The sequence below is a fragment of the Westerdykella ornata genome (genome assembly GCF_010094085.1).
Source record: "Westerdykella ornata strain CBS 379.55 unplaced genomic scaffold EI97scaffold_68, whole genome shotgun sequence".
Lineage (NCBI taxonomy): Eukaryota > Fungi > Ascomycota > Dothideomycetes > Pleosporales > Sporormiaceae > Westerdykella > Westerdykella ornata.
The window spans coordinates 1678-24345 of record NW_022986918.1 but is presented as its reverse complement, the minus strand read 5'-3'; the positions used below and the strand labels follow the sequence as shown (position 1 = coordinate 24345).

At 51.1% G+C, this 22668-nt stretch overlaps 8 protein-coding genes across 8 annotated transcripts; 3 read left to right on the top strand and 5 right to left on the bottom strand.

Moving 5' to 3' along the window:
- Positions 1-1728: 1728 nt before the first annotated feature.
- On the bottom strand, positions 1729-3136 carry EI97DRAFT_488522 (DnaJ-domain-containing protein). The gene has a single exon (XM_033802202.1). It carries the CDS (start codon positions 3099-3101, stop codon positions 1836-1838), a length of 1266 nt encoding a protein of 421 aa, XP_033648848.1. The 5' UTR covers positions 3102-3136; the 3' UTR covers positions 1729-1835.
- A 1959-nt stretch (positions 3137-5095) lies between these two features.
- On the bottom strand, positions 5096-5884 carry EI97DRAFT_286940 (uncharacterized protein). The gene has a single exon (XM_033794412.1). It carries the CDS (start codon positions 5748-5750, stop codon positions 5241-5243), a length of 510 nt encoding a protein of 169 aa, XP_033648847.1. The 5' UTR covers positions 5751-5884; the 3' UTR covers positions 5096-5240.
- Positions 5885-6014: 130 nt separating this feature from the next.
- Positions 6015-6464, top strand: EI97DRAFT_388211 (uncharacterized protein; the record flags this gene model as incomplete). Its single annotated transcript, XM_033796171.1, has 1 exon — positions 6015-6464. A coding segment is annotated over one exon (450 nt), but the record flags the coding sequence as incomplete, so codon positions are not given.
- Positions 6465-8624: 2160 nt separating this feature from the next.
- Positions 8625-10112, bottom strand: EI97DRAFT_388201 (ankyrin; the record flags this gene model as incomplete). Its single annotated transcript, XM_033796169.1, has 2 exons — positions 8625-9605; positions 9660-10112. The coding sequence occupies 2 exons, from the start codon at positions 10110-10112 to the stop codon at positions 8625-8627; spliced, it is 1434 nt and encodes a 477-aa protein (XP_033648845.1).
- A 764-nt stretch (positions 10113-10876) lies between these two features.
- EI97DRAFT_505080 (uncharacterized protein) lies at positions 10877-12832 on the bottom strand. Its single transcript, XM_033802863.1, has 3 exons — positions 12013-12832; positions 11831-11953; positions 10877-11671 (listed from the first exon to the last, which is right to left on the bottom strand). Exons 1-3 carry the CDS (start codon positions 12811-12813, stop codon positions 10940-10942), a joined length of 1656 nt encoding a protein of 551 aa, XP_033648844.1. The 5' UTR covers positions 12814-12832; the 3' UTR covers positions 10877-10939.
- Positions 12833-13697: 865 nt separating this feature from the next.
- On the top strand, positions 13698-14867 carry EI97DRAFT_446725 (uncharacterized protein; the record flags this gene model as incomplete). The annotated part of the gene is made up of 2 exons (XM_033800049.1): positions 13698-14451; positions 14779-14867. 2 exons carry the CDS (start codon positions 13698-13700, stop codon positions 14865-14867), a joined length of 843 nt encoding a protein of 280 aa, XP_033648843.1.
- Positions 14868-15294: 427 nt separating this feature from the next.
- EI97DRAFT_388207 (uncharacterized protein) lies at positions 15295-15908 on the top strand (the record flags this gene model as incomplete). Its single annotated transcript, XM_033796170.1, has 3 exons — positions 15295-15546; positions 15604-15783; positions 15837-15908. 3 exons carry the CDS (start codon positions 15295-15297, stop codon positions 15906-15908), a joined length of 504 nt encoding a protein of 167 aa, XP_033648842.1.
- Positions 15909-18253: 2345 nt separating this feature from the next.
- EI97DRAFT_388200 (uncharacterized protein) lies at positions 18254-19372 on the bottom strand (the record flags this gene model as incomplete). The annotated part of the gene is made up of 1 exon (XM_033796168.1): positions 18254-19372. The coding sequence occupies one exon, from the start codon at positions 19370-19372 to the stop codon at positions 18254-18256; it is 1119 nt and encodes a 372-aa protein (XP_033648841.1).
- Between the last annotated feature and the right edge of the window lie 3296 nt (positions 19373-22668).

The following is a 22668-nucleotide window of genomic DNA, read 5'->3' as shown; positions in this document are numbered from 1 at the left end:
AGGCTCAGATGGTTTTCACAGGCTCTGAGAAGTGGAGCACTCCAAAGAGGATCCAGCCAGGCAACTGCGAATGGGTTACTGTAATCCAGGGCATCAGTGCAGCAGGCTAGGCAATCCCACCATTTGTTATCTTCGCTGGCAAGGTGCTTATCTCTTCCTGGTACCACGATATACCTCAGGACTGGGTCCTTGAGGTTAGTTCTAATGGCTGGACATCAAATGAGCTTGCGATTGCATGGCTAAAGCACTTCAACATGCATACAAAGGCTCATAGTGTAGGCTTATACAGGCTACTGATTGTCGACGGCCATGAAAGCCATCAGTCATTCGAGTTTCACAAATTCTGCAAGGAGGAGAAGATTGTTGTTCTCTGTATGCTATCTCATTCGTTGCATTTTTTTTTCTGTCAGATGGTAAGCTAGTTTATGGACATCCCATCTGGGACTGAAGAGGAGGACTGGAAGAAACTGTTTTCGTTGCACATCCTGCAACTACTTGATTTGGTGTATTTCTCGCTACTAAAGCAGGCATATGGAGATAAGATTTCAGTCTTGGCACAGTACAGTACCAAGTATATTAAGAAGGAGAGCTTCCTGCCAGCCTTTATAGAGGCCTTTAATAAGGCCTTTTCTAGAGATCACATCTGTGCAAGTTTCCGAGCTGCTGGACTAGTCCCATACAACTCTGAGGGTGTGTTATCAAAGCTTGATGTGGTCTTTCATATGCCTACACCTCCAGCATCACAGGACGCCATATGGGAATCTAAAACACCACACAATGCCCACGAGATAGAGGCTCAATCTACACTTATTTGCGATCGGATTCAAAGACACAAAAGCTCTTCACCTGCTTCTATCCTTGAAGCTGTCAATCAGTTTAGAGAAGGTGCTGAAAAGATAGCACATGAAATGATGTTGATGTGCAAGGAAATGGCAGGGCTTCGAGAGGTAGCTGAGGCTGCAACAGAGAGAAAAGGGTGCAAAAGAAAGTATATCCGAACAGAGGATACACTTACTGTTGGTGAGGTACTTGATTTGATTGCTCCTGAGATAGTTGGTGAGGAGGGAGAGGGTAAGAAGCCTGCAAAGAGGGTTTCAGGAGAGAGGCGCTGTAGACATTGCAGCAAGACTGGCCACAATATGCGCACCTGCAACATAGAGATTGAGGATGGAAATAATAGCGATATGTCTGAATAATACTTTAGTATCCTGCAATTTACTCTATCTTGTTGTAGTGTTGAGTTATAGGCTTGCAAAGACATGTAACTTGGTTGGGGTGCCAGCTCGCTTGGGGGTGCCAGCTCGCATGGGAAACACGTTATATGAAGTAAACGTCACAAAGAGCCAATTCTGAGTCCGTAAGAAGATTAGCCCTAGTAATAAGTATGCGCAAAGACCCCCGTGTTTGACATTGAGGTCTAGCTCTCTAAATACAATCGTCGCGCGACTACGGTACCATTCTAAGCTCATCTACATCCTTGATAAGTTCACGTTTCCAGGATGCAATAGCATAACTAAGGTCACTCAAATCTAGATACTAGTAATGTAATACGTCCAAGATTGCAGAAAGTGTAGATAGTAGAGAAAATAAGATGAACATGGAAAGATGTATGATAGAAGGCTTTTCGACATATGAAGGAGAGGATTACTGAATAAACGTTGAGAATCGAAAAAGTGCAACAATCTGTATATTCATTGTAATATGGAAGACGTCCGCTACATAGCAGCCGTCGAGGAGATTGCGAGATGAAATAACTGGACGGAATGAAAGTGATGCGCGGTTAGAAGGAAAAAGCGAATGGTGTTAGAACCCTACGCAGTACAGGACCTGGAGCTTTAGACGATGCAGAAGAATCCATTCTCGTTTGACTCCAACGCCTTGTCGCCACGTCCCTTTGCGTTTGCATTACATTCCTTCCACTCGCGGAAGGACGCATGGCCATGGTCGCATGCGTTGCACTTGATGCGCCCGTTAGACTTACGTTCGACGCACTCGACCTCCGCAGCCGTATTGCTACCGACAGCATTATCAAGAGGAGTGTCTACAAGTGGCCAGTTTACGATAGCCTCTTCATCATCCATTTTCGTGAGCAGGGTCCCAGGCTTCACTTTCTCCCGAACTTTCTTGATTCGCTGGGCCTCTTTTGCCGCAGCCTCCTGTACTTTGCGCTTTTGCTTCAGCTTCTCGGCGCGGATGGCAGCAGCCTTCGCCTCCTGCTGTTGCTTCTTCAGTGCTTCGCGGCGAGCCTTGTCTGCTTTGCGCGCTTCAGCGCGGCGCATCTGTTCTTCAGATTCTCGGTGTTCGGTTTCGGCGCGTTTCTGGGAGGCAGAGAGGTGGCGCTTCGTTTCGTGAGATTGCTTGGTGGCAGTGCGACGACTCTGCGTTGATTCAGCCTGGATCTTCTCTCCGCTCGCATTGCGAAGAGAACTGGCAATGTTCTGGAGATGGGTATGGGTTTGTTGCTGTTTTTGCGTTGAATCAGCCTTGTGTGATGCAGCAGTCTTCGGGCTGGCGAGGGCGTTCAACCACGCCTCTTGCTCCGCTTCACGTACTTTGAGTTTGTGCTCGTACTCCTGGATCTGAGTCAAACAGTACGAGTATGCGATAGGATCGTCCGCACGTTCTTCAGCCATGTCTCGCCAGAGGGACAACGTGATCTGAATCCCAGCGAGGTCCATGGATGCATCTTCGTAGTCCCGCTTCAGGCGGTCCTTTTTGATTTGCGCAAGCTGTAGCTCGATACGTGTCCGTAAAGCCTCCTTCGCAGCAGGGGTTGTGATGAACACAGAGGGGCGACCGTTCTGCTTGAATGCTCGAGAGCGTTGAGCATGATGAAAGGTTGAGCAATCAAGGTTCACTTTGTTTCCGTCTCGTTGTAGTTCACGGTCATATGCCGCCCTGAGCGCAGGATTTGTGAGGACGTCGTATGCCTCCTGAATCGCACGGAACTTGGCTGCGTGTTCGGCTCGTTGGGCGGGTTCTAGACCGTGTGAGTTGTCGGGATGATAGATTAATGCGAGCGCCTTGTAGGCAGACTTGATGACCGGCATCAAAGCGGTTGGGTCAAGCCCCAGTGCCTCATAATGAGTTTGAATCGACATTTCAGTTTCCTGGCGATGTATACGTAAGGTTCCGTTCCACTCCGGTTGCAGTTCACTGGAAAATCAGCAGAGGCAGCTTTTAAAATGTCCGAACCGAGTTGCTCACAATGTTTTAGCCATCGTATAATGTGGCCGTGAAACGAGACATGTTGTATACAAGTATCTGAACCGTCGCTCCTGCAAAACATTGTTCATGTTTGTGTCACTTCTGAGTAAACCGTAGCAGTGGTGAGACAGGAGAGGGCAATGTTGCTCCAAGATGTAGAGACTGCTTTACGCCCAATGCGGATGTACCTGTCACTGGCCATGGCATTGTAAATGGGCTCCTCAGAGGCTGAGAAAGGTCACATCCGCTCCAGTCATTCTCATGGCCCATGTGACGCTAAGGAGGTGGCGATGGGTGCTGAGGCCAACAGAAGTGAGGACACTCAATCTTCCACGTCCACGCCCCGTCCGGGTTCTCCGGCGCAAGGATACAGTTACTGGGCAACCTCAAGCAGACGCCCTTCTCACTCAGACAATGTGCAGGAACGGGAGACCACCCGCAACCAAAGTCCGTGCTTGTGGGAAGCTGAAATCCATCCCGCGGCGAGAACTGAACGGTGGCATCCAGAAACCACGCCCCACGAAAATTTGTCATTAGGCGCTGGGCGGAGGCAAACCGAGTGGGAGCCGCTGCCACAAACGGAAAGATTCTCGGATATTGACCTGGTCGGGGTTCAAGAGAGACAACGGAGAGAGTTGTTGTGTGTTGTTGTCGATGCCGCGGTCCGAAAGAACTGTAGACGCAACAAGTGCTCGATAGTAGAAGGCGTTGGAGGTTATGTAGAAGGGGAAAAGATTCTGTGTCGTCAAAAGAAGGTATTCGATGGCGTGCTTTCCAAGACGAATTCGTACCCCGATCCGGGAAAGAAGGGGATTCTCTTGGCACTGAATAGGGTGTGCAGGTGCCCTCCACCCTAGCCAGCACACGCTGGAGCACACCTGGGCAGCTGCATGCCTCCACGCAAAATAGAGTTCTCTTGAAGGCTCGTGGGATTTAGATCGACTGTATACAGTATGACAAGCGATGCAGCCCTTGGAATCTGTCCTTTTGCTGAGCGGTCCTGACCAGTGAAGGGAATCGTCACGTGGCACATCATAAAAGCTTATCATAAAACACTGGCCTAAGGATCCTTCCGTACTCAAGGTATCTCGATTTCTCCATCCTAAATGCGGTAGAGATTGTTTGACTTTGTTGGTGTTTGGGTTTCCCGACTTAGGTTGTTGAAAAAGGCCACTTGTTTCTCTGGCCGTCGGCGACATCCAAATAGGTCTACAAGTATCCGTTACACAGTACATAGTCGGTGGGTGGAAGTGAGAAGTGATGCAATAGCACGCCATACCAAATACCAACCAGTCTAGGTTACTGGAGGCTTGCCCTAATCGGGAAAGAGAGCATGAGACCGGGGACGACGGGTTTGCTAGTTTACGGCAGACAAGCATTCCTGAGACAGGCTTAGGTACATAGGTACCAAGGCGACGTCAATGGCTGTAGACTACCTGAAAAGACGCAAAGTCACTTGGGTCGCGCCTGGATCTGGAACGATTTAAACGTTCGATTTCTCTCTTTAGCGCGGCTGGAGCGCTGGTGTGGGCAGACTCATATTGGTGCTCTCTTCAATATTTACGTACGGATGAAGGTAGGCGTGGGGGCATGCTTTGTTGTTGAGACATGGGGACTCTCCAAATGGGGAGGCAGTGATACAAAGGCACAAAACCGAAATTTCATACAGCTGCAGAGCCCGAGCGATGGGTATACAGATCTTTTCAGGGTTTTCCTCACTCATGGCTAGTAAGATGGGATAACTCTGCAGCTCCGAAGTATGGCATTCTGTTCGGATTCGAGGTTGGCTGACAGCAGTCAACAGCAGTGGGAAGGAAACTAGGAAACGGGGACGGAAAGGCGCATGGCGGGATGCCTGCATAAGCAGCCGTGGAGGGCTCCAAAAAATCGAGTACATAGAATCTAGCGGAGTGGGGAAGAAAAACGCGGGCTGAACGTTTGGGGTCACGATGTAGGGACGGGGTTCTTATAGGTTGCGGGTTCCTCCCTCCATGCAACACGACGTCTCACATCTCCCAACCTCGCCTGCACCTTCACCCGCACCACTCTACCTCCCAACCACGACTACCTCCGCCTCGACTGCCATACACGGATCCTCCCTTGATCGCTGATGGAGAGTAATGTCGCGTTCTGCACATCAAGAGTCTGGAGCGCCGACCTTCATCGCTACATCTGCAAATCCGAGTTTGTCTGGACTTGAACCAGTATTCAGCCCCGTCACCGCCATGGATCCCAACCTGCTGGAGGGCGCCGACTGGTATTCCCATCCCGGCGAACTGCATCATGCACCGCCTGCAATCTCGCCGCAGCACGAGCATTTCGGCATCAATTTTGGCCCAGGCTTCGCGTCGCACAGTGTGCCTGTGAGCTCCGAGGCCCTTCACAGTAGGTATACTCTCTCGCCTCATTTTCTCTAAGTCGCTACCGACCTCCATCTGCTCTCCACCCTCTCGTCCACCTTCTTCTCTCCTCCCATGGTTATACATGCTGCGCCGCAGTGTTCCCCATGGCTCCAACAATGCCCTGCACAGCGATTCCTGCATTTCCTGGGGTTCAGCGTAGATGGCATGTCGTCATCTCGCTAGTTTGCACGCAATCGCACGTGACTTCACCTGCCTCCTGCCAACACCACTCCCTCCGCATCGAATATGAGCTGGACGCCCATGGCTCCCCCCACGTCTATTATTCTCCTCCCATTATCCATTTGTCTTATTCCTTTTCGTCTGTCATCTCACCGCGCGCTTGCCAGTCTTCTGCCTCATCTGTTACGGGTTCCTCTTCTCGGTGTCCAAACAGTCCGCTGATGCTCAATGAAAGGGACCCCCTACCCCGCGCTTCCGCTCCCGATGAATGGAGTCCCACACCATCTTGATGTAACTTCGCCGCGCTTCGAGGATCTCAGCGCCATCTCCCCGCTGCAGACCACATACGCACCTTACACAACCCCGTATCCCGACAGCACAGCCAGTTCGGCTCCATCAGAGGATCCCATCATTGCAGATGCAGACGAGGACAAGCGCAAGCGCAATCAAGCCGCCAGCGCAAGGTTCCGGCAGAAGAAGAAGCAGAGGGAGCAGCAGATGCTGGAGCAGACACGAGAGATGCAGGAACGCACCAAGAAGCTGGAAGCCGAAGTCGATAACCTCAAACGCGAGAACACGTTTCTGAAGAAGCTGCTCGTGGAGAAGGTCGACAACATGAGCGACGACGATAAGGCGTTGTTGGTGAAGACGACGGGACTTGGGACTGGGAAATGAGGTGAAGTGATGCAGGCTGGGCGATGATCGTGCTTTGACTTTTTCGGCCTTGCTCTGGGGCTTTAATACCCGATGACGACTTGACGACTTCTACATTGCTATCTTCACCGCTCTGGACTGGCGAGCACATGCTTACGTATATGTGGGATGAGGAGTAGGGTGCTGGGGAATGGGACTAGCTTCATTACGTGTTCCGGGAGCGCACTCCTGCTTCTATACAATCTGACTCCCTCTCAGGATATATCACGTACTCGCCCTCGCCGGCGAGCAACACCATCTGTCGTCCGACGGAAGACGTGCAGCCGATAGCGACAATCCACTACAAGGCCAAAAGCGCCGAGTAGCCAACACATACCTCAGCCCATAAGCGACCACACCCATAAAGCAACAAATACAAGTTGAATACACAAGATATCGTATAAATGTCGGACATTTCAAGAAGCCGCACCAAGACCAGATCGTCCTGAGCCAGGGCCGGCCCGTCAAGGAATTAGCTACTGTGGCGCGCCCGACGGGACGCTTCCGCGTCCCCAGCTGTGTATCCACGTGGGACGGACATGGTTCATGGGTCAGGGAGCTGTCTATCCTAAGAAGTCAAGAAAAGAGGAATACTTCGGTTTCCGCGTTGTTGGGTACAGCCCTACCTACCGCATGCCATTTTGGTTCTCTCTGACGCAATGCCAGCTAGACCAGATTCGGTGATTAGAGGAATCCGCGGTCCCACACTGATAGTTTGTCACGATCTTGCATTTTGGCTGCAGTACTAACTCATGCAGGTCACTTTGCAATCTTCAAGCGACGATTCTTACCACGGACCGTTGTTGTGGTTGATAACTAATTAGAGTTTCAAGAGGTTCAATCGCATCTCGTCTCTGCTTAGGTGTTGGATCCATTAGGGTTGTGGAACCGATGTGGGTCTATACTAACCGGCGATAGAGACGTGACTCTACCGTAGGATTAGGCACAGATGTAGATTTACGTGCGCAAGCAGCTTCGGCTTTTGTGAAACTAGTCCTGTTAGCTGTTAGCCTGAAGTAGAGGGTACATCGGCAGTTAAACTGAAGTCAAAACTCATGAATATTTCTAACTCACGTACCTCTTTTTCGGCCTTGTACTCTTTTATATCAACCCTTCTTCACAATCCAACGCGGGACGGTGTTAAGATATCGTCGGAGTTTACTCACGAGCTGGCTTGCATAGTTCGACATGTCCTACCGATCAAGCAGAACCCATCTATCTGTAACGACATAACCCAAACTAGCAAAAGCGCACATGGAGTTTCACGTTTACATGGACTCTTTGTTACTCTCGATGCACACACGGCACTACATAATCCCAATTCATACATATGCCACGCTACGCCATGGCGCATCGCAGTGAACGCATTCATCACATGCACCATTTCATTCCCACCATGCCCCATCCATCCTCAACACCATTTTGCATCAAACTTATCAAGATAGGCGTCTATAATACCAAATCATCGACTCGAGTCATCCAACATCCACCCTCAGTAACAGTAACCCTTGGGAAACCACCAGCATAGAGCCTCAGTACCACAACATATCAATGTTGATCTCCCATCATCATGCTGGAAAACCGAAACATTCAAATAACGCAAATTGAATTGCAGTGACTAGGATTTCGTCGAGCACTGGAAACTCAACTATCATGTAATTGCTCTACGCAGCAGACCCCCTCGTCTGGAAAACAGACCTGGGCCCCATTGCCAAAGCAATAGAATACATAACCTTTGGAGACAAGGGGCCAAAACCCAACTGGATCTCCGAGCAAGAACTGGATATCTACAGCTCCATCCTGCTCCGCGGCGGATACACTGGCCCCTTGAACTGGTACAAAGCCGCCATTGCAGATGTCGATGGGGTCATCGTCGCCAACATCCCGAAGGAGCATGATTTTTGGATTTCCCTATTCTGATCATCGCGGCAAAAAAGTGATTACCTGCCTAGGCCTGAAACGATGTTCAGGGTTGTGGAGGAGAGGAGCGACCAGGGGCGTTTGCCGGATGTGGAGGTGAGGCAGTTTGACACGGGGCGTTAGATGCAGCTTGAGAACTCTAGGGAGCTGTCTGAGACTATCGTGGAATTCGCGGAGAAAAAGGTGACGGGCGTGTATTGAGTATCGTAATAATGAGCTCGATCAGACCCACGTTGTCCGTTTGGGATTGATCCAGAGGAGAATCTCCTGGAAGCCGTTCCCAACGCTTTTCCCGCAGTCAACCAGTATCTTGACAAGCTTGAGAGGGACATATGTGAGCAGGTAGAAGATCCACAGCAGAAGGTACCATATTGCCTTCCCTGTGCAGCCGAATAACTTTCCGATGATTTCGTATGTCGTTTTGCCGAACGTGGCGATCCAATCCCAAAGCTTTGCGGGGAGTTTGATGAAGACAGCCTCAAGAACATCGACGAAGCCGTTCCAGATGTCCTGTAGAGTAATTCCACGGAAGAACGATGCAACGGCCGAAAGTACCGTATGGAGGAATGAGCCCAACCGCTTGAGGATTTCCAAAGTTGAGATTCCGGCGGCTTTGACTCCACTCCATGCCCACACCAACGCAATCTTGACAGCGCCAGGTAGGCTCTTGATCGCGTTCCAGATGAGCTTCGTAAGCCACTTCACCGCATTTGGCACCAGCTTCATGGCTTCCCATAGCGCTTCGGGCACCTCCTTTAGACCCTTCCACACCCCTTTCAACAGCTTCATCGTCAACCTCGGAAGATCTTTCCTCTTGCTCCATATTTTTTTCAAACCCGGCAGGATAACATGTTTAGGACAATCCCACAGCAGCAACTTGGGAATCTCCCATAACAACACCCTCCCCAGCGCAACAATCCACCTGCCCAACTTCCTCACCCTCCTCCCCACCGTCCTGTCAACTCTACACTTCCACCTCTTCCAACCCCCTGCCCTCCGCATAGGCAGAAACGCAACAATCTCCCTATGCCGACGCTTGGCAGCGAGATGCAGCGCCGTCTCCCCATCCGGCGCCACGAGCGCGTCGTCGGCTGCGTACTCTGATAGAAGAATACGAGCTACAGGCAGAGACCCTAGAGTGCAGGCATGCATGAGAGGCGTGCGGAGGGGTGGATATTTTTCGTGCAGCAGTTTCTTTTTCTTCTTCCATTGTAGGTAGGAATTTTGGTGATTGGAAGGCGCCGGGTTGGAAGGAACTGGACTAAATCTGTTTACATTGGCGCCGGCGTCGAGGAGTAGTTTTACCACGGCCACGTTCTCGGTGGAAATGGCTGCGAGGAGAGGCGTGCAGCCATGATTATCGGTGGATTCTGCGGATACGAGACCGGAGGAGAGGAACGCGGATGTGAGGGGTATGTTTTTGTTGGATAGGGCGAGGAAGAAGGAGGTTATTATTTCTTGTTGGAGGTTGATTTCGCGGTTTGTTGAAGATGAGTCCGGGTTGGAGGGCGGGTATGTGAGGAGCGGTAGAGGGAGGTCGGCCGCGGCCTTCCGCAGTGATTCCCGTAGGATTTTGAGTTCCACGACGGGGTCCTGAGGCTGGGAGGTGTATAGCGGTGGCGGTGGGGATTCAAGGTCCGATGGTCCTGCGATGGGAAGGTCGGCGGAACGGCGTGAATGTTCTGTACCTGTACATGCGTCGACTTCCATTTTCTTCTTGATAACGAGAAAAAGTGCTCTATGAAAGTAGACTGACGGTTTTATATTTTGGACTTGGACGTCGATGTCGTTGTTATATCGTTGCGCTGGTGGTGGCTTTGCGCAAGCTGCGATCGAGGGGATGCACAGCCACAACTGTGGCGCTCGCAACTGACTCCCGAAAGGAAACCGGGAAGCGACAAAGAACCACCAGATAAGAGAGCTGAAGACATGAGAGGTGGCTGTGATCTTGGATTTTTGGAGTCCAATTGTGTGGATGGATCGTCGCTCTTGTTGTCTTGCTGTTAGCATGTAATTATCACTTGTGCGTCAAACAGTTTGCTTCAGCTGTAAGGGGACCTGACAGCTACATTTTCCATCGTCAAGCGTTTTAAGAGCATCCAATGCTCAACTCTCTGTCTCATCTGAGAGCACCACCGGATCACAGTCTCTGCTTTGGAAGCTATGAGCTCCATCCAATTGCCTGAGGAACGCACTTTCGGATAACGCCAATAATTCCGTCCCAACATTTGAAGCGAATGTACTAAGGAAATCCCGCCTTAACATCGTCCCCTTCAGACCGCAAGGTCGGACAGACAGTCGTAAGAACGAAAAGCATCTGTATGATTGGACGGCGAAACCTAACCAAGCAAGCCCCAAAAGGCATCTAACATAATGAAATGCGAGATGTGGACCGCCTCTTAAACCCTACCAAAAACAATGGGAGAAGGCAAACAGAAGCTCATAATCACTGTCAAATGTTAATACAAACTTCTTCATTGCGGGTCAGCAGCGCTCACCTACAACATACATCGAAAGTTGAACCAGGCATACAAACTTCAAAAGCGCACGATCCCCCAAAGAGGCTGGCCATGCGATTGCTGTCCACAACCTCCCCAAGACAGCGGTGAATGCGCGATCTCCCAGCAGAAGCTCGGTCGTAGCTTTACCGGTGAGTTAGGAGGCGAAACAGAAGACGACGAAGGAACGGCCTTCCCGCATGATAGACGGTACTTCTTCTCCGGAGAGGGAATGACGTCCGGTTCCTTGTATTCATCCATGAGGACATCCCCTCCTGCGTCTAACAGTATATCAGGCTCTTCATCATCGTCGATTTCAGCGACGCTGCGTTTTCTCCCACGTGAAGTAGGTGTCATAGAGCTTGCAGTTTGGGGAGGTGCAGCAATGGTGAAGGACGGAAACGTGACCGAGCCCTCGGAAGTCGCTGAGTCGGAGACACTGCTGGAGCTCGAGGTAATGGAAGTGCTAGCCAAGCTGGGACTGCTCAACGAGATGGGGTTCCGCGCGGTCTGGGAGGTGCGCAAGACCCTGACCGTGGAAGTTTCCTTGGGCATGGATTTCGCATCCGTCGTGACAGAAACGCCGCTCGTATTCTTGCGTGTAGTATCCACAACCTTAACGATCTTTTTTCTGCGGTCGGATAGCTGACCCTTTGTAGGCGGCCTGGTGGACTCCAAGTCCTGCGTAAATAGAGCCTGTTGCTCTTTGGATGAAACGTTCCTGAGTGTCGCAGCAGCCGGCTTGTTGATTGATTCGCAAGTCGGAACCGCCTTCGCACAAGTTAGTATAACCTTAAGAGGGCAGGATCTGAGAAAACCGTACAGATACTGCCCATCTCGAATGCTCCAAACCGTAACCTGTTTTTGTGATCCTCTAGGTGGTTTATAAGCATATTCGAAGTAAGCCATAAACACTCAAGGAGTACATACAGGAATGACAACAGTGAGATAGATATCGTGTAGAGACATATTTGTGGGAGAGGAAGGCGATTGGATGGCGTCGGGGTGATTCTCAATGCAGGGAACAGTAGGTCGGGTTTGAACCATCTGATTCTGAAATGGCAGTTAGTGAACTGTGGTTGCCAATGATGGCCTTCCATCGGAGAGCATACCACTACCGTTTTGGATCCTGGGTGTTTTGCGGTCCTTGCCATTCTCTCTTGATAATGAAGCATGGGTTTCCGCCATGCATTGCCAGGATGAAGTATGAGAGCTGAAGCGAACTTAGGGAAGCACGCGGGGATTTGAGAAAGGATGTTTATGCAGGAGCGCCGAGCTTGTTGATGGTCTCTTTGCTCATAGGTGAGCAGCCTCTTTGGCTGATCGGAGGCCAAGATTGAGGTCGCAATCCAGATGCGAACTGCTCCCTCGAGGTCGCAGGAGGTAGGATATATGGTTGATGTGGAGGCGATAAACGAGACCACGGCTGCGCCGGGTGCTTGCGTGATGGCAAAGATGACCATGTGGAAGGGATCGGTTTCGAGAGACTGGAGAAGGAAGCTCATCAGCGCGGCCGTGATTGCGTGAGCTAGGATAACGGCTGAGCCGTCGACCTTCACGGTAGAGGCAGGAAAGTGTGCATGAATCTGGTGACGATTGCGAGGCTCGAAAAGAACGAGGCGGTTGTTCGAAGCCATTCCAGCATTCTGGCTGCCCAGGAAAGACGGTTTCTTGTCCAAGGCTCCGTGGGCGGACGCGATGAGTTGAGCCAGAAGGAGACCAATAACGACGCATACGAAGCAGGGTTCACCACGCCAATCGGCAAAGGAAGCTGGGAGATCCATGGGAGCGACGAATCCGCCAAAGACGAGCTCGATGATTGCGGCGAAGCACAGATCCATGAACAACAGCTTGAACAATGATAACATGCTCAGCTGGTTGACGGCCTCTGCAACAACGGGCGGTTGATCCATAATGGCAAGTCGCGCGGACGAAGGAATGTAGCAAGATGCGCAAAGCAAGCAAACGAGAAAGCTGTACTTCTCAATGGAGGTAAAGTGTGGAGTTCAGAATTTGGATTGAGGAGAGCAAATGAAGGACCAAGGTCGCCAGGCGAGAGTATAACTCGTATGCCAAGATTAGCGATTGCTAACGGCAGAAGGTTTTACCGGAGTGCGAAGACGCGGTCGCTATTCAGGTGCGAGGCGATGTCATTGTGGTGATGGCCGCCTTTCACCGGAAGTGAAACGACATTTGTCAAGCGCGGGTGTCTGGGGAACCCAGTGGCCGCCCAAGAAGACACGAATCTGCAGAGACACATATTGAATTAAAAAATTGGTTTCTACGTGAATCCAGTATTATTTTATACCGGGTATGTCCTTATGCGACGTGATATATACATATACCAGTGTTTAGGGGCTTCCCTCCAGGTGCCCCGTGGGATATAAATATACCGCGCAGGGCTGACTGTCCGAAGGCTCAGGGGGGTTTTCATTACCGTGACGTTATTTCTAGTTGTTTTCTGACTCGGGGAGCAAACATACTTGGATTTGTGAAAGTGTCCCGTCCCAGGGTCATTTTCTTCTCTGCCAAACTTGGCCAAGCATCCTGGTTTTCAACCCAACACGCGCCTTGCCTTTCTCACGCTGGATTCAAACGCTAGACACTGTGAAAGGACGACTTTATATACGTGTATACCGAAGAGAGCTGCTTAGTCACCTACACTGAAAATCATACGCAGACTGCCTTCGTATATACCGCAGTTCCACGTTCCCAGGGTTCCTTCCCTCCAACCGACATCACAACTGCCTTACGCTCCACACCACAACGGCGTCGCCGTTCCAAACTACCAACAACCATGACCCTGGCCTCCCTTCATCGCGCCTCTCTTTTCACCGTAGACAAGTACGCCGACAATGTCATCGATTCCGGACTGTATCTCTTCAACATGCATGGGCTTCGCTATTCTATGGCGGAAATCGGATGCCAGGCTCCAACACTCACGTGCATCCGAGCGGGCAAGCTCTACGCAAGACTCAAAGGCGGGGAGCATGAGAGAAGATACTGGTACCAGGTGGACCAGGTGATGCGTTATTATACGATGGAGCTTGCGCTTACTGAGGCCAAAAAGAAGGAGGTCGCAAACAAGAGGGCAGCGGAATTTCTAGAATATGGCAAGCTAGGACCTACCACTCTCATCGGAACAAGCAAAATCCTTGGTAAATACCTGGTCGCTGTCGACGGTGGTTTCTTCTTGGAGGTCGTGGATCCGACCTTCTCCGCCTTCACTCCCACACAAATGATCAACAATCCAGATCCCTACTTCGACAGTTACGGCCCTTTCCCTCGACCAACTCTTCCTGGAATTCCTGCCCCAACGACAATTACGCCGCTGCTACTTCGCGAGAATCCCGCCGCAGAGCTGGCCGAAAGCCCTCCCTTTCTATGGGCCTCCTTTCTGTTTTGTGTTGCCACTTTCTTTTTCTTTGTTTGGTTTGGAATGATGGTGGTCGGCTTCCTATTTCTGATGTTTACAAGGCTCGGGCGACTTCTATTAGCTCCACTGGTCAAGCACTCATCTGCTCCGGCAGCTCACTCTACCCCTCGGGCAGGTACTCGTTAGCAAGCGGCCAGTACTACCAAAAAGTGGGTGGATATAAGGTGTCGTGAGGCGATTCGTTTATGCATTTGTATGGGAGTTGCGATGTCGTTTCGGACGTGAGGCTGGGTTACCATTTCTTTCGATCAACATCACTTTGCAGTGACATGCATGTGATGGTCTATAATGTGGGCGTATGCATTGGACATAATACACAGTAAGGCATGTTGAAAAAACCCAATCACTCCGTAGAAAACTGATGTTTGACAACTGATACCGTGAATATGGGTATATGCCGTCTCTGTCGTAATGTTTTAACTCTTTTCTACTTCTATCGTAGCCCAGTTTGAGACGTTGACGATTTATTACCTTGATAAAGTAGCCGCTAACAGCGGTAGGGATAACAATATTGTAGGGGCGCCAGATTAGGCGACGGTCGGAGAGTAATCTTACAACTAATAGACGACTAGTTTCATATTCTCTGCGTTGTGAAAGTTCCGAAGACTTTCAACCAGCCTATACTACAGTTGATATTATGATTAGAGCACTGTCCTAATGCCAATCCTTGTGTTTTCCTACCCCTCACTTGGCCTTACCCTTAGATTTAGTGTCCATATACTTGTTTTTAAGTCGAAGCAGACATGCCAAGATCCTTAATTAAAACCCCCAAGTCAGAGGGCCTAGCAGTTGGTAGGAGTAATTAACCGCCATATACTCCAGTAAAAGCAGACCGGCAATGTGCCTCACACAGATCTCGCTTGTCCGACTTACCGAGCCATATAAAGTGCCTGATCAATCCTCAATCTTTCATGCACTCTACCTCTTTTTTTCTACGGACTTGCAGCAAGTGGTCAGAATGCACGTTTCACTGCTTCTCACCGCAGGCATATTCGCGCCCTTCGCGGTCTTCGCGTCGCCATCCAATTTCGATGGAAGTCTCCACAAGAGGGAGAATCTGTGCCACCTGAAGACCCCTCCCGTTCTCTGCCAACCCAACTCCTCCGTCACTGTAGAGGAGACGGCTCAACGAGCGTATCAGTTCTACCGTGCATTCGTGGTGGACGGCGATCCCAGGACTATGTTTTCGCTCATCGATTCAGTTTACAAAGTGAGCTTCGCCCTTTTCAGAATGTGCTCGCGAACGACATAACTGAAAGTATGTAAGCAAAATACGCCGGGATATGCAAGCGGTCCGAACACCATTTGGCCTCTCTTCTGCGGCGGCAGAAAGATAGGGACTGAGAAGAATACGGCGTGGTGTTTCGATGCTTCCACCAATATGTCGTATGCCCGATACTCTACAACGGATAGATGGCGCTGGGTTGACGGCTGTGTGCACGAACATGTAAGAGTTGTCTCGAGGTAGTTACTGACCTCATCAATGCTGACTCCCTGTAGTGGGACCAGGGCGAAAGAATCCCCTCACAAGAGAAGTGTTACAAATTGCCAACCAATGGAACGACGGTCTAGTGGCGATTCCAGCCTGTTATTGTATTTTCCATTGAAGACGATATTCTTCTCTTTGCAGAGGTTGCGAGAACGGCTCGCAAACCTTGGTGCCATTGGAAATTGGACGTCGAAAACCCCGTAAGGTTTTCCTCACCGTTGCTGTGTTTCCCTATCCTCGCAGAACCTGGAATCCACTCTTGCTGGATCATCTTGATGGTGTGACCATGCGCTCCGCTCTCTGTCTCGAAATACACAAGCGGACGACCGAGCAAGGGCTTCAGTGTAAAATCCCCCAAAAGTTGTCATGGTACAATACTGATTGTGACGTACGCTTTCACCCTCAGTAGATTGCCGCCAGTTCTATCCTCACCCTCAAGGATTAACAATTTAACATACCATAGTTGACCAGTGTCGTTCGCCCAGCTAAAGTTCTGGAGAGCTCCACATCCCTTCCCCGAATTTCGGCTTTCAGAAACATTCCAGAACCTCAACACTAGACGTTCATCAGCTGCAAAACTGCATTATAACAGCCACTGTGGGTCGAGCGCCTAAATCCAAGTCACGCTCCTTTCATCAATCCCATCTCCTCAAGGGTTGCTACCTAGGTCCAACACAACCAGCAGCCTAAACTCACAGAAAGATCGCTATACTAGCAAAGCAGGCATGATTTTTTTCGAGCGTGCCTAGGCTGTTTCCTCTCTCCATAAAACCGGGATGAAAGCCCACCGCGACACTTGGTCATCGAAATCTTGCAGTGTTAGATTCATCTATGGCATAAGTCCATGCGCAGAAAAAGCGGACACTCTCTTAGCCCAATGAAGTAAACCAACGACATTATGGACATCGTCTCCTCGCGCTTAACGATATCCCTTAGAGTAGTACTACGGCCTTGTGGGATCTGGCTCTGATAACACCCACCGGCACTTTGTCTCTCTGTAGGTTGAATTACTCGGTCAGCGCAACTCAGTTGGCTACTACCTTTTTATTCTATAAACACTCCGTAGAGCATTCTCCTAAAGTTTATTACAGGTAGATCGTGGTGCTACAACGCGGATGGGAGAGTCTGCTGTGTTGCTGCGCGTCCCCGATGGTCGATTAATTCGATCCATTGCGAACGAAGCTGTACTTAGTACAGAGGAAGTGTAGGTGGAGAGTTCAGTTGGATGTAAAGAGGCAGTAGTAAGATAACTTTGGAATAGGGAGTACCCGTTCGGGTAAGGTACCACACAGTAACTTGGAGCCCACCCGGGACCGTTTTGGCCCCCTCACACCTCACACAGAAACACCAAACATGCAAGCTCATCAGCACATCAGCACCCAAATATCAACCGATATACCGGCGGATATGCACAGACAATCTTCTCCATAATGAAACGCGACTAAGGGCAATGGAATGCGTGTGCCTTACGCATTCACACTGGGGACAACAAGTGGAAGAAACAGCGAAATGCGGCGTGTAACAGACATGGCGGTAGTTTAGAGACATGTAACAACTGCGCCGCGGCGCATCAAAGGGCCTAAATAAGGCCGCTATCCTGGTATATGGGTCGCCGTTTCATAATCGCATACGTGCCGATCTGGTGCAACGGAGACAAGGCGCCGGCACCGGAAGTTGAAACGGCTTACCGTGGCTGACGGCGTGGCGTGGGAGGTTGTGCGAAACTTTAAATAAGATGCTCATCCGCCTTTTCTTCTCAGCATTATTGAGCGCTTCTATTATTTATTATAACAAGCCGCGATACCGGATACCTACTTCTCCTCGCCATATGTATTCATGACCCCGATGTATGCTGTCAGAGCCATAGACATACAAGAAGACCGCGCCGTTATGCTCGACAGACTGCCTTCACCGACGCGCTCGCTCAACGACCTCGCGCGTGAGGAGAGATCCTTCACGTTCTCGCATTTTACGTGCGAGCATGCCTGGGTGATCGGAAATATCCTTCGCAACGCGCTGCGCACTGCAGACGCAACCGCCATAATCCACATTTCGCTGGTGTCGAACCAGACACTGTTCCATGCCCCGAGTATGCCCGGAATGATGCCAGACGACGAGATATGGGTTGAGAAAAAGAAGGCTACAGTGCTAAGATGGGGCCACAGCACTTGGTGGATGGGTTGCAAGTTCAGTATGGATGGCCAGCAATTTGCGAGCCACTATGGGCTTTCGGATTCGGAGCGAAGCAAGTACACGCTAGAAGGAGGTGGATATCCCGTTTTTGTAAAAGGCGTGGAGGGGGTTGCTGCGGCGATTGTGGTGGGGGGCTCCATGGACGGCGCGCAAGCGCATCAAGTGCTCGTGAAAGCGTTGGAAGAGTATCGGGAGCTGAGGAATGACTACAAGAGTCCCATGCGATCGACAACGGTCAAATGACAGACCGCGGATGCATCTCCGCCTTAAAGCGTTTTGAGGAGCTGCCTCCGGTAACAGGCCGAAATCCGAATCGCCCAAGGAATGCATCGAAGGCGATTGAGTATCCGAAGAGAAAGTTTCGTCCCGTGTTGATGTACGGAGGAGCCCTTTGAATTTCGGGAATTACGTGGCTGGGCGCCAAAGGGGATTGTTGACCAACGGTAAAGGAGTACCGTGCGGGCGCGGAGTCATCCAAGGATGGGAATCCAACAGTGATCGGCGTACCGAGTGAAACCCTCCTCACCCACTTAGCGAAACCGTCTTTCTTCGGGTTCCGGATGGTTATGTTTGGCGTCTCCACTCCTACGTCGGTCCGGAGGTACATGTGCTCGATGCCAGTGTCTATGAGGGCAGTGCCACAGTTGTTGCCCTGGCCGGCGACACTGAAGCACATTTCAACCATGGCCCAGTCTCGCGGATCTTCATGGTGCGTTTTCCCACGTTTCAGGGGCATGAACGAGAACCCTTCGGTATTTTCCCTGGTCAGGCCCAGAGTGACCCCTTGCGTGGATATGGTATAGCCGAGGCCGAAACTACTGGGAGGAGGTGCTTTACCATTGATCGCTATAATATTCAAGAATGGATTTGCACGAGGAGATGCGCTTGGCTGTCCGTCTGCAAGCCCGTTCCTTCCAAAACCAACGCCCATGTATGTTATTTTCGACGTATCTCGCAATACCGGTTTGGGATGGTTGGGATTGTAAGGGCATTCGAACGTGTCCACATTTGGGTCGTACCATGGACATACCTCGCTTTCATCAACAACCAGGACGGGCACCTCAGCAGTAGCATTGGACCCTCCGGGGCCGTGGAAGGTAACGGACAATTCCACCAAGCGTGCTCTGTACAGAATGTTGCTACTGGTGAAGTAGTGATGGACGGGAGTGCCTTCGTCAGGGCCGATCTCTGGGAGAAGAGGAGCACCGATCAAAAGACCGGTAGAGCCTGTGTCCACTGGAAGATCCAGGTCCATACCACCCACTGTTGCTCTGAGCAAAGGTATGCCCTTTGTTCCGAAGGGATGGACGAAGGGGAGGAAGACGGAATCGGTGTTTTGGGCGGAGGAGTACATTATCGGCGTCTGGTAGAGGAGAGAGTAGCCTGCCAGAATCAATAGAACTGTGACAACTCTGGAGACATGCCAGCGCGTATATGTTCGGGTCAGGGAGGGCCGTGCTCGTGAGGGGACGACGTGGGACGAGCGCATAGGTTGCAATGGAAACCTGTTGTACTCTCCCTGCTTCAGTCCACCAACATCGAATCCTAACTTCCCCATTGTCAACGACCCGCCACCCTGTTTCCAAGTTCGCAGACTCCCTAAATAGTGGAATTGCCAGCACACGAAAGTCCTGATCGTTCAATGAGTTGGCAATGAATTAGCCGGCCCGAAGTGGTGCTGGTGGTTAAGCTCGGCATTGATATTGATCTTTGCCACCCGAGTTCTCCATCTCCTATTCATCTGAACCACATTTCGGCTGCCTCTGGCCCAGGCACAGGAACGGCTCTCGGAATATTGAAGATGCAGAGACCGACAAAAAGCAATACTCAAGCCCGTCAGCATCGAAGCTTCCACGTGATGATCTGCCTTGGCGCGGATCCGGGGTGTCGTGCAACTGCAACATTATGGGGACAAAGGACCTGGCCTTGGAATTACTGTTGTGCTACCGCACTGGAAAGTGGGCAATCAGCTCCGCCATAGTCTCCTCAATCGCCTGTCTTCTCGAAGCGCAACGTACTTTCCATTCCCTACACAACATGCGCCCATAGATCCCATGGCCCGCTCCCCTTCGCGCTCCAGTGATGGAGGATCTCAACACCAAGTCCGCGCTGAGCCCCGCCTGCTCAAGGCTGTTGAAGATGGGAAACTTGACGATGCGATCGCGATTATCGAGCATGCGAAGGCACATTCGCAACCGACCGAGCATCTCCTTCGAATCGGTTTGATGCGCGCGGCCGAGCGCGGAAACGATGCCATCGCCGAATACCTCCTTAAAAGCGGTGCGAAGCCCGACGGGGCCGCGACAGGACGTGTGAGCCCGCTGCTCAGATCCATTGAGAAGAATCATGTGGCCATCGTGAAGCTTCTACTGAAGTTTGGGGCCAATGTCGACGCGAGCGACAAGCAGGGACGCACGGCGTTAATGTCCGCAGCCTGGCGAAATCACTTCCATATCGTCGAAGTGCTGTTACGCTGCGGCGCCGATGTCAATAAGAAGGATAACGAAGGACGGAATGTACTCCATAACCTGGCTGCCGATAAGCACTGCAACTGGGGTCGTGACGTTATCGAAGTGTTGTTAAAGACAAACATTGCTATTGATGGACCAGAGGGTCAAGATGGATTGAAGAGAAGTCCGCTGCATTGGGCCGCCGTAACAGGGAAAAAGGAGTTGTGCGAAATGTTACTCACAAGGCCTCGACTTCCTCGAGCCCAAGTGAACGCTGTTGAAATACGCGAGAAGACTAGTTTGCACCTGGCCGTCTCGCATGGACGCGATGATATTGTTGAGCTCTTGCTCCATTATGGCGCAGATGTAAGAGCAAAGAGCGACGGATCATGGACCCCTCTACACAACGCCTGCGAGAAGGACAACGTGAAGATTGTGAAGATGCTATTGGAAGCTGGCGCAGAACTGAATGCGAAGCTGCTGAACGGAATGACGCCTCTCCATGTTGCCGCACAAGCTGGTCACTTGGAAGTCGTCAAGTGTCTGATGGAGCGGAAAGACCTGAAGCGGACTGCTCGAGATAACTTCGGCATCACGCCGTTCCTACGCGCTGCTCAAAGCAAAAGGAAGGACATCGTCTCTCTCCTTGCGCCCTCTAACAATGTCGAAACGCTGAGTGAGGATGCTTTGGGCGCATGCAACGGGTTCAACGCGACGATAGTGGACTTTGGAAACTTCCATAACGAGAACAAAGTTAGGAAACGTACGGTGTATGAGTTACTGTACGGCCGTGACCCAGTCAATCCACGAAAGCCTGCTATTTCAATCCTTCCCAAGGACTCCAAAGCCACCAACTTCCGATGGATACATCTCCCGGCCAACAATATGGCATGGGTCGAAGCAATCCTTACCAAGGCCTTCATAGAGGAAGGCGCAAGTGATGTTGAAGGCTTCAAGGCGTTGGAGCGGTCCTTCAATCATCAACATCGTGGTCAGCAGATACATTCTCATTTCATGAGACCCCTCTGCCAGAGCACGCCGAGAGCGCCAAAACATACAGAGGAGTCGGACTTCTCCGATAGTGCTGCGGAGCATAGCATGCCTCAAATTGTCATCAACGGCAGCGGTGGGCTCGGTATTAATACCACCGCAGGGGCCCAGGATCCCAGTACTCCGAGAACGCCTGCTCGAACCGACACCTTAAGTACAGATCAGACGGATTGGACACGTAGCTCAGTTAATGCTGGGCCGAGTAACAACAAGAAGGAATCTGGCAAAGGCAAGGAAAAGCCAAAGAAGAACGCCAAATGGAGCGGCGGCCGCCAGGGAAAGAGTGGAGGGACGGAAACACCGACTAGGCAGACTGACCACAATGCCCGACGGAAAGCAAGTCAACCTTTAACAAGCAGTGGGCATCTGAGATCCCCGGGCAGCCCTGGGAGAAAAGATCCCACGACCACTGCGAGGGGGAACATTTTTACTTTCATGCCTTATCTGCATTTCGAAACAAATCGACGGCGTCAGGCGATGCAGGCCGCTATTGCTCGTGCCGAAATGCTCAGGAAAAAGCGAGAGATAGAGGAAGGTCGGAATGTTCCGTTCAAGCGGCCTTCAACATATGATGAGATGCTGCTGCGAGCGCACTTGTCGAGCTCAACTGTTTCACTTCACGTTCGCCGTACGCTGGATCAGTTTTACTACCATAATATCGATACACAATCGCGTGATGAGGACCAAGTTGTATACCGCTATCAGATGAAAGACCGCTTCAGAGGGAAATCGCAGTCTCTCCAAGATGGCGATGTAGATCCCAAAGTGTTCATGGTGGACCAGCTCTGGATGTGGGTACTGGGCAAGGACCTAATTGTGACCGCGTTCCCACAGCGCTGGCAGCAACCGAAAAATGACCCTCTCAATGTCCTGGACGCCATCATTGAGGACATCAACAGCAAAACCCGGGAACCCGTCCGCTCAGTGTACGACCTCGCACTTATCATCACGGGTCGTTGTATCGCCGTCTTCGATCGCAACCGCACGGATGAGACGTCATACCAGTTTCTCGACATGTTCGAGGCATCAATCGGTGATGCGACAGAGGAAGAGACCAAGCTCTTTAGGGAGTTCAACATCGCTTCAGCCCAGGCATCACAGTGGCTACAACATCATCGGCGCCCTACGCGGTTCTCGCGCCACCTAGAAG

Excerpts from the sequence above, each read along its gene's own strand:
- EI97DRAFT_488522 (XM_033802202.1), bottom strand. The coding sequence starts at position 3,101 with ATGTCGATTCAAACTCATTATGAGGCACTGGGGCTTGACCCAACCGCT.
- EI97DRAFT_286940 (XM_033794412.1), bottom strand. The coding sequence starts at position 5,750 with ATGCAGGAATCGCTGTGCAGGGCATTGTTGGAGCCATGGGGAACACTG.
- EI97DRAFT_505080 (XM_033802863.1), bottom strand. The coding sequence starts at position 12,813 with ATGGATCAACCGCCCGTTGTTGCAGAGGCCGTCAACCAGCTGAGCATG. Across the intron at positions 11,954-12,012 it reads CAGGATCCAAAACGGTAGTG|AATCAGATGGTTCAAACCCG; the intron begins GTATGCTCTCCG and ends CTGCCATTTCAG. Across the intron at positions 11,672-11,830 it reads ATCTCACTGTTGTCATTCCT|GCGGTTCCGACTTGCGAATC; the intron begins GTATGTACTCCT and ends ACTTGTGCGAAG.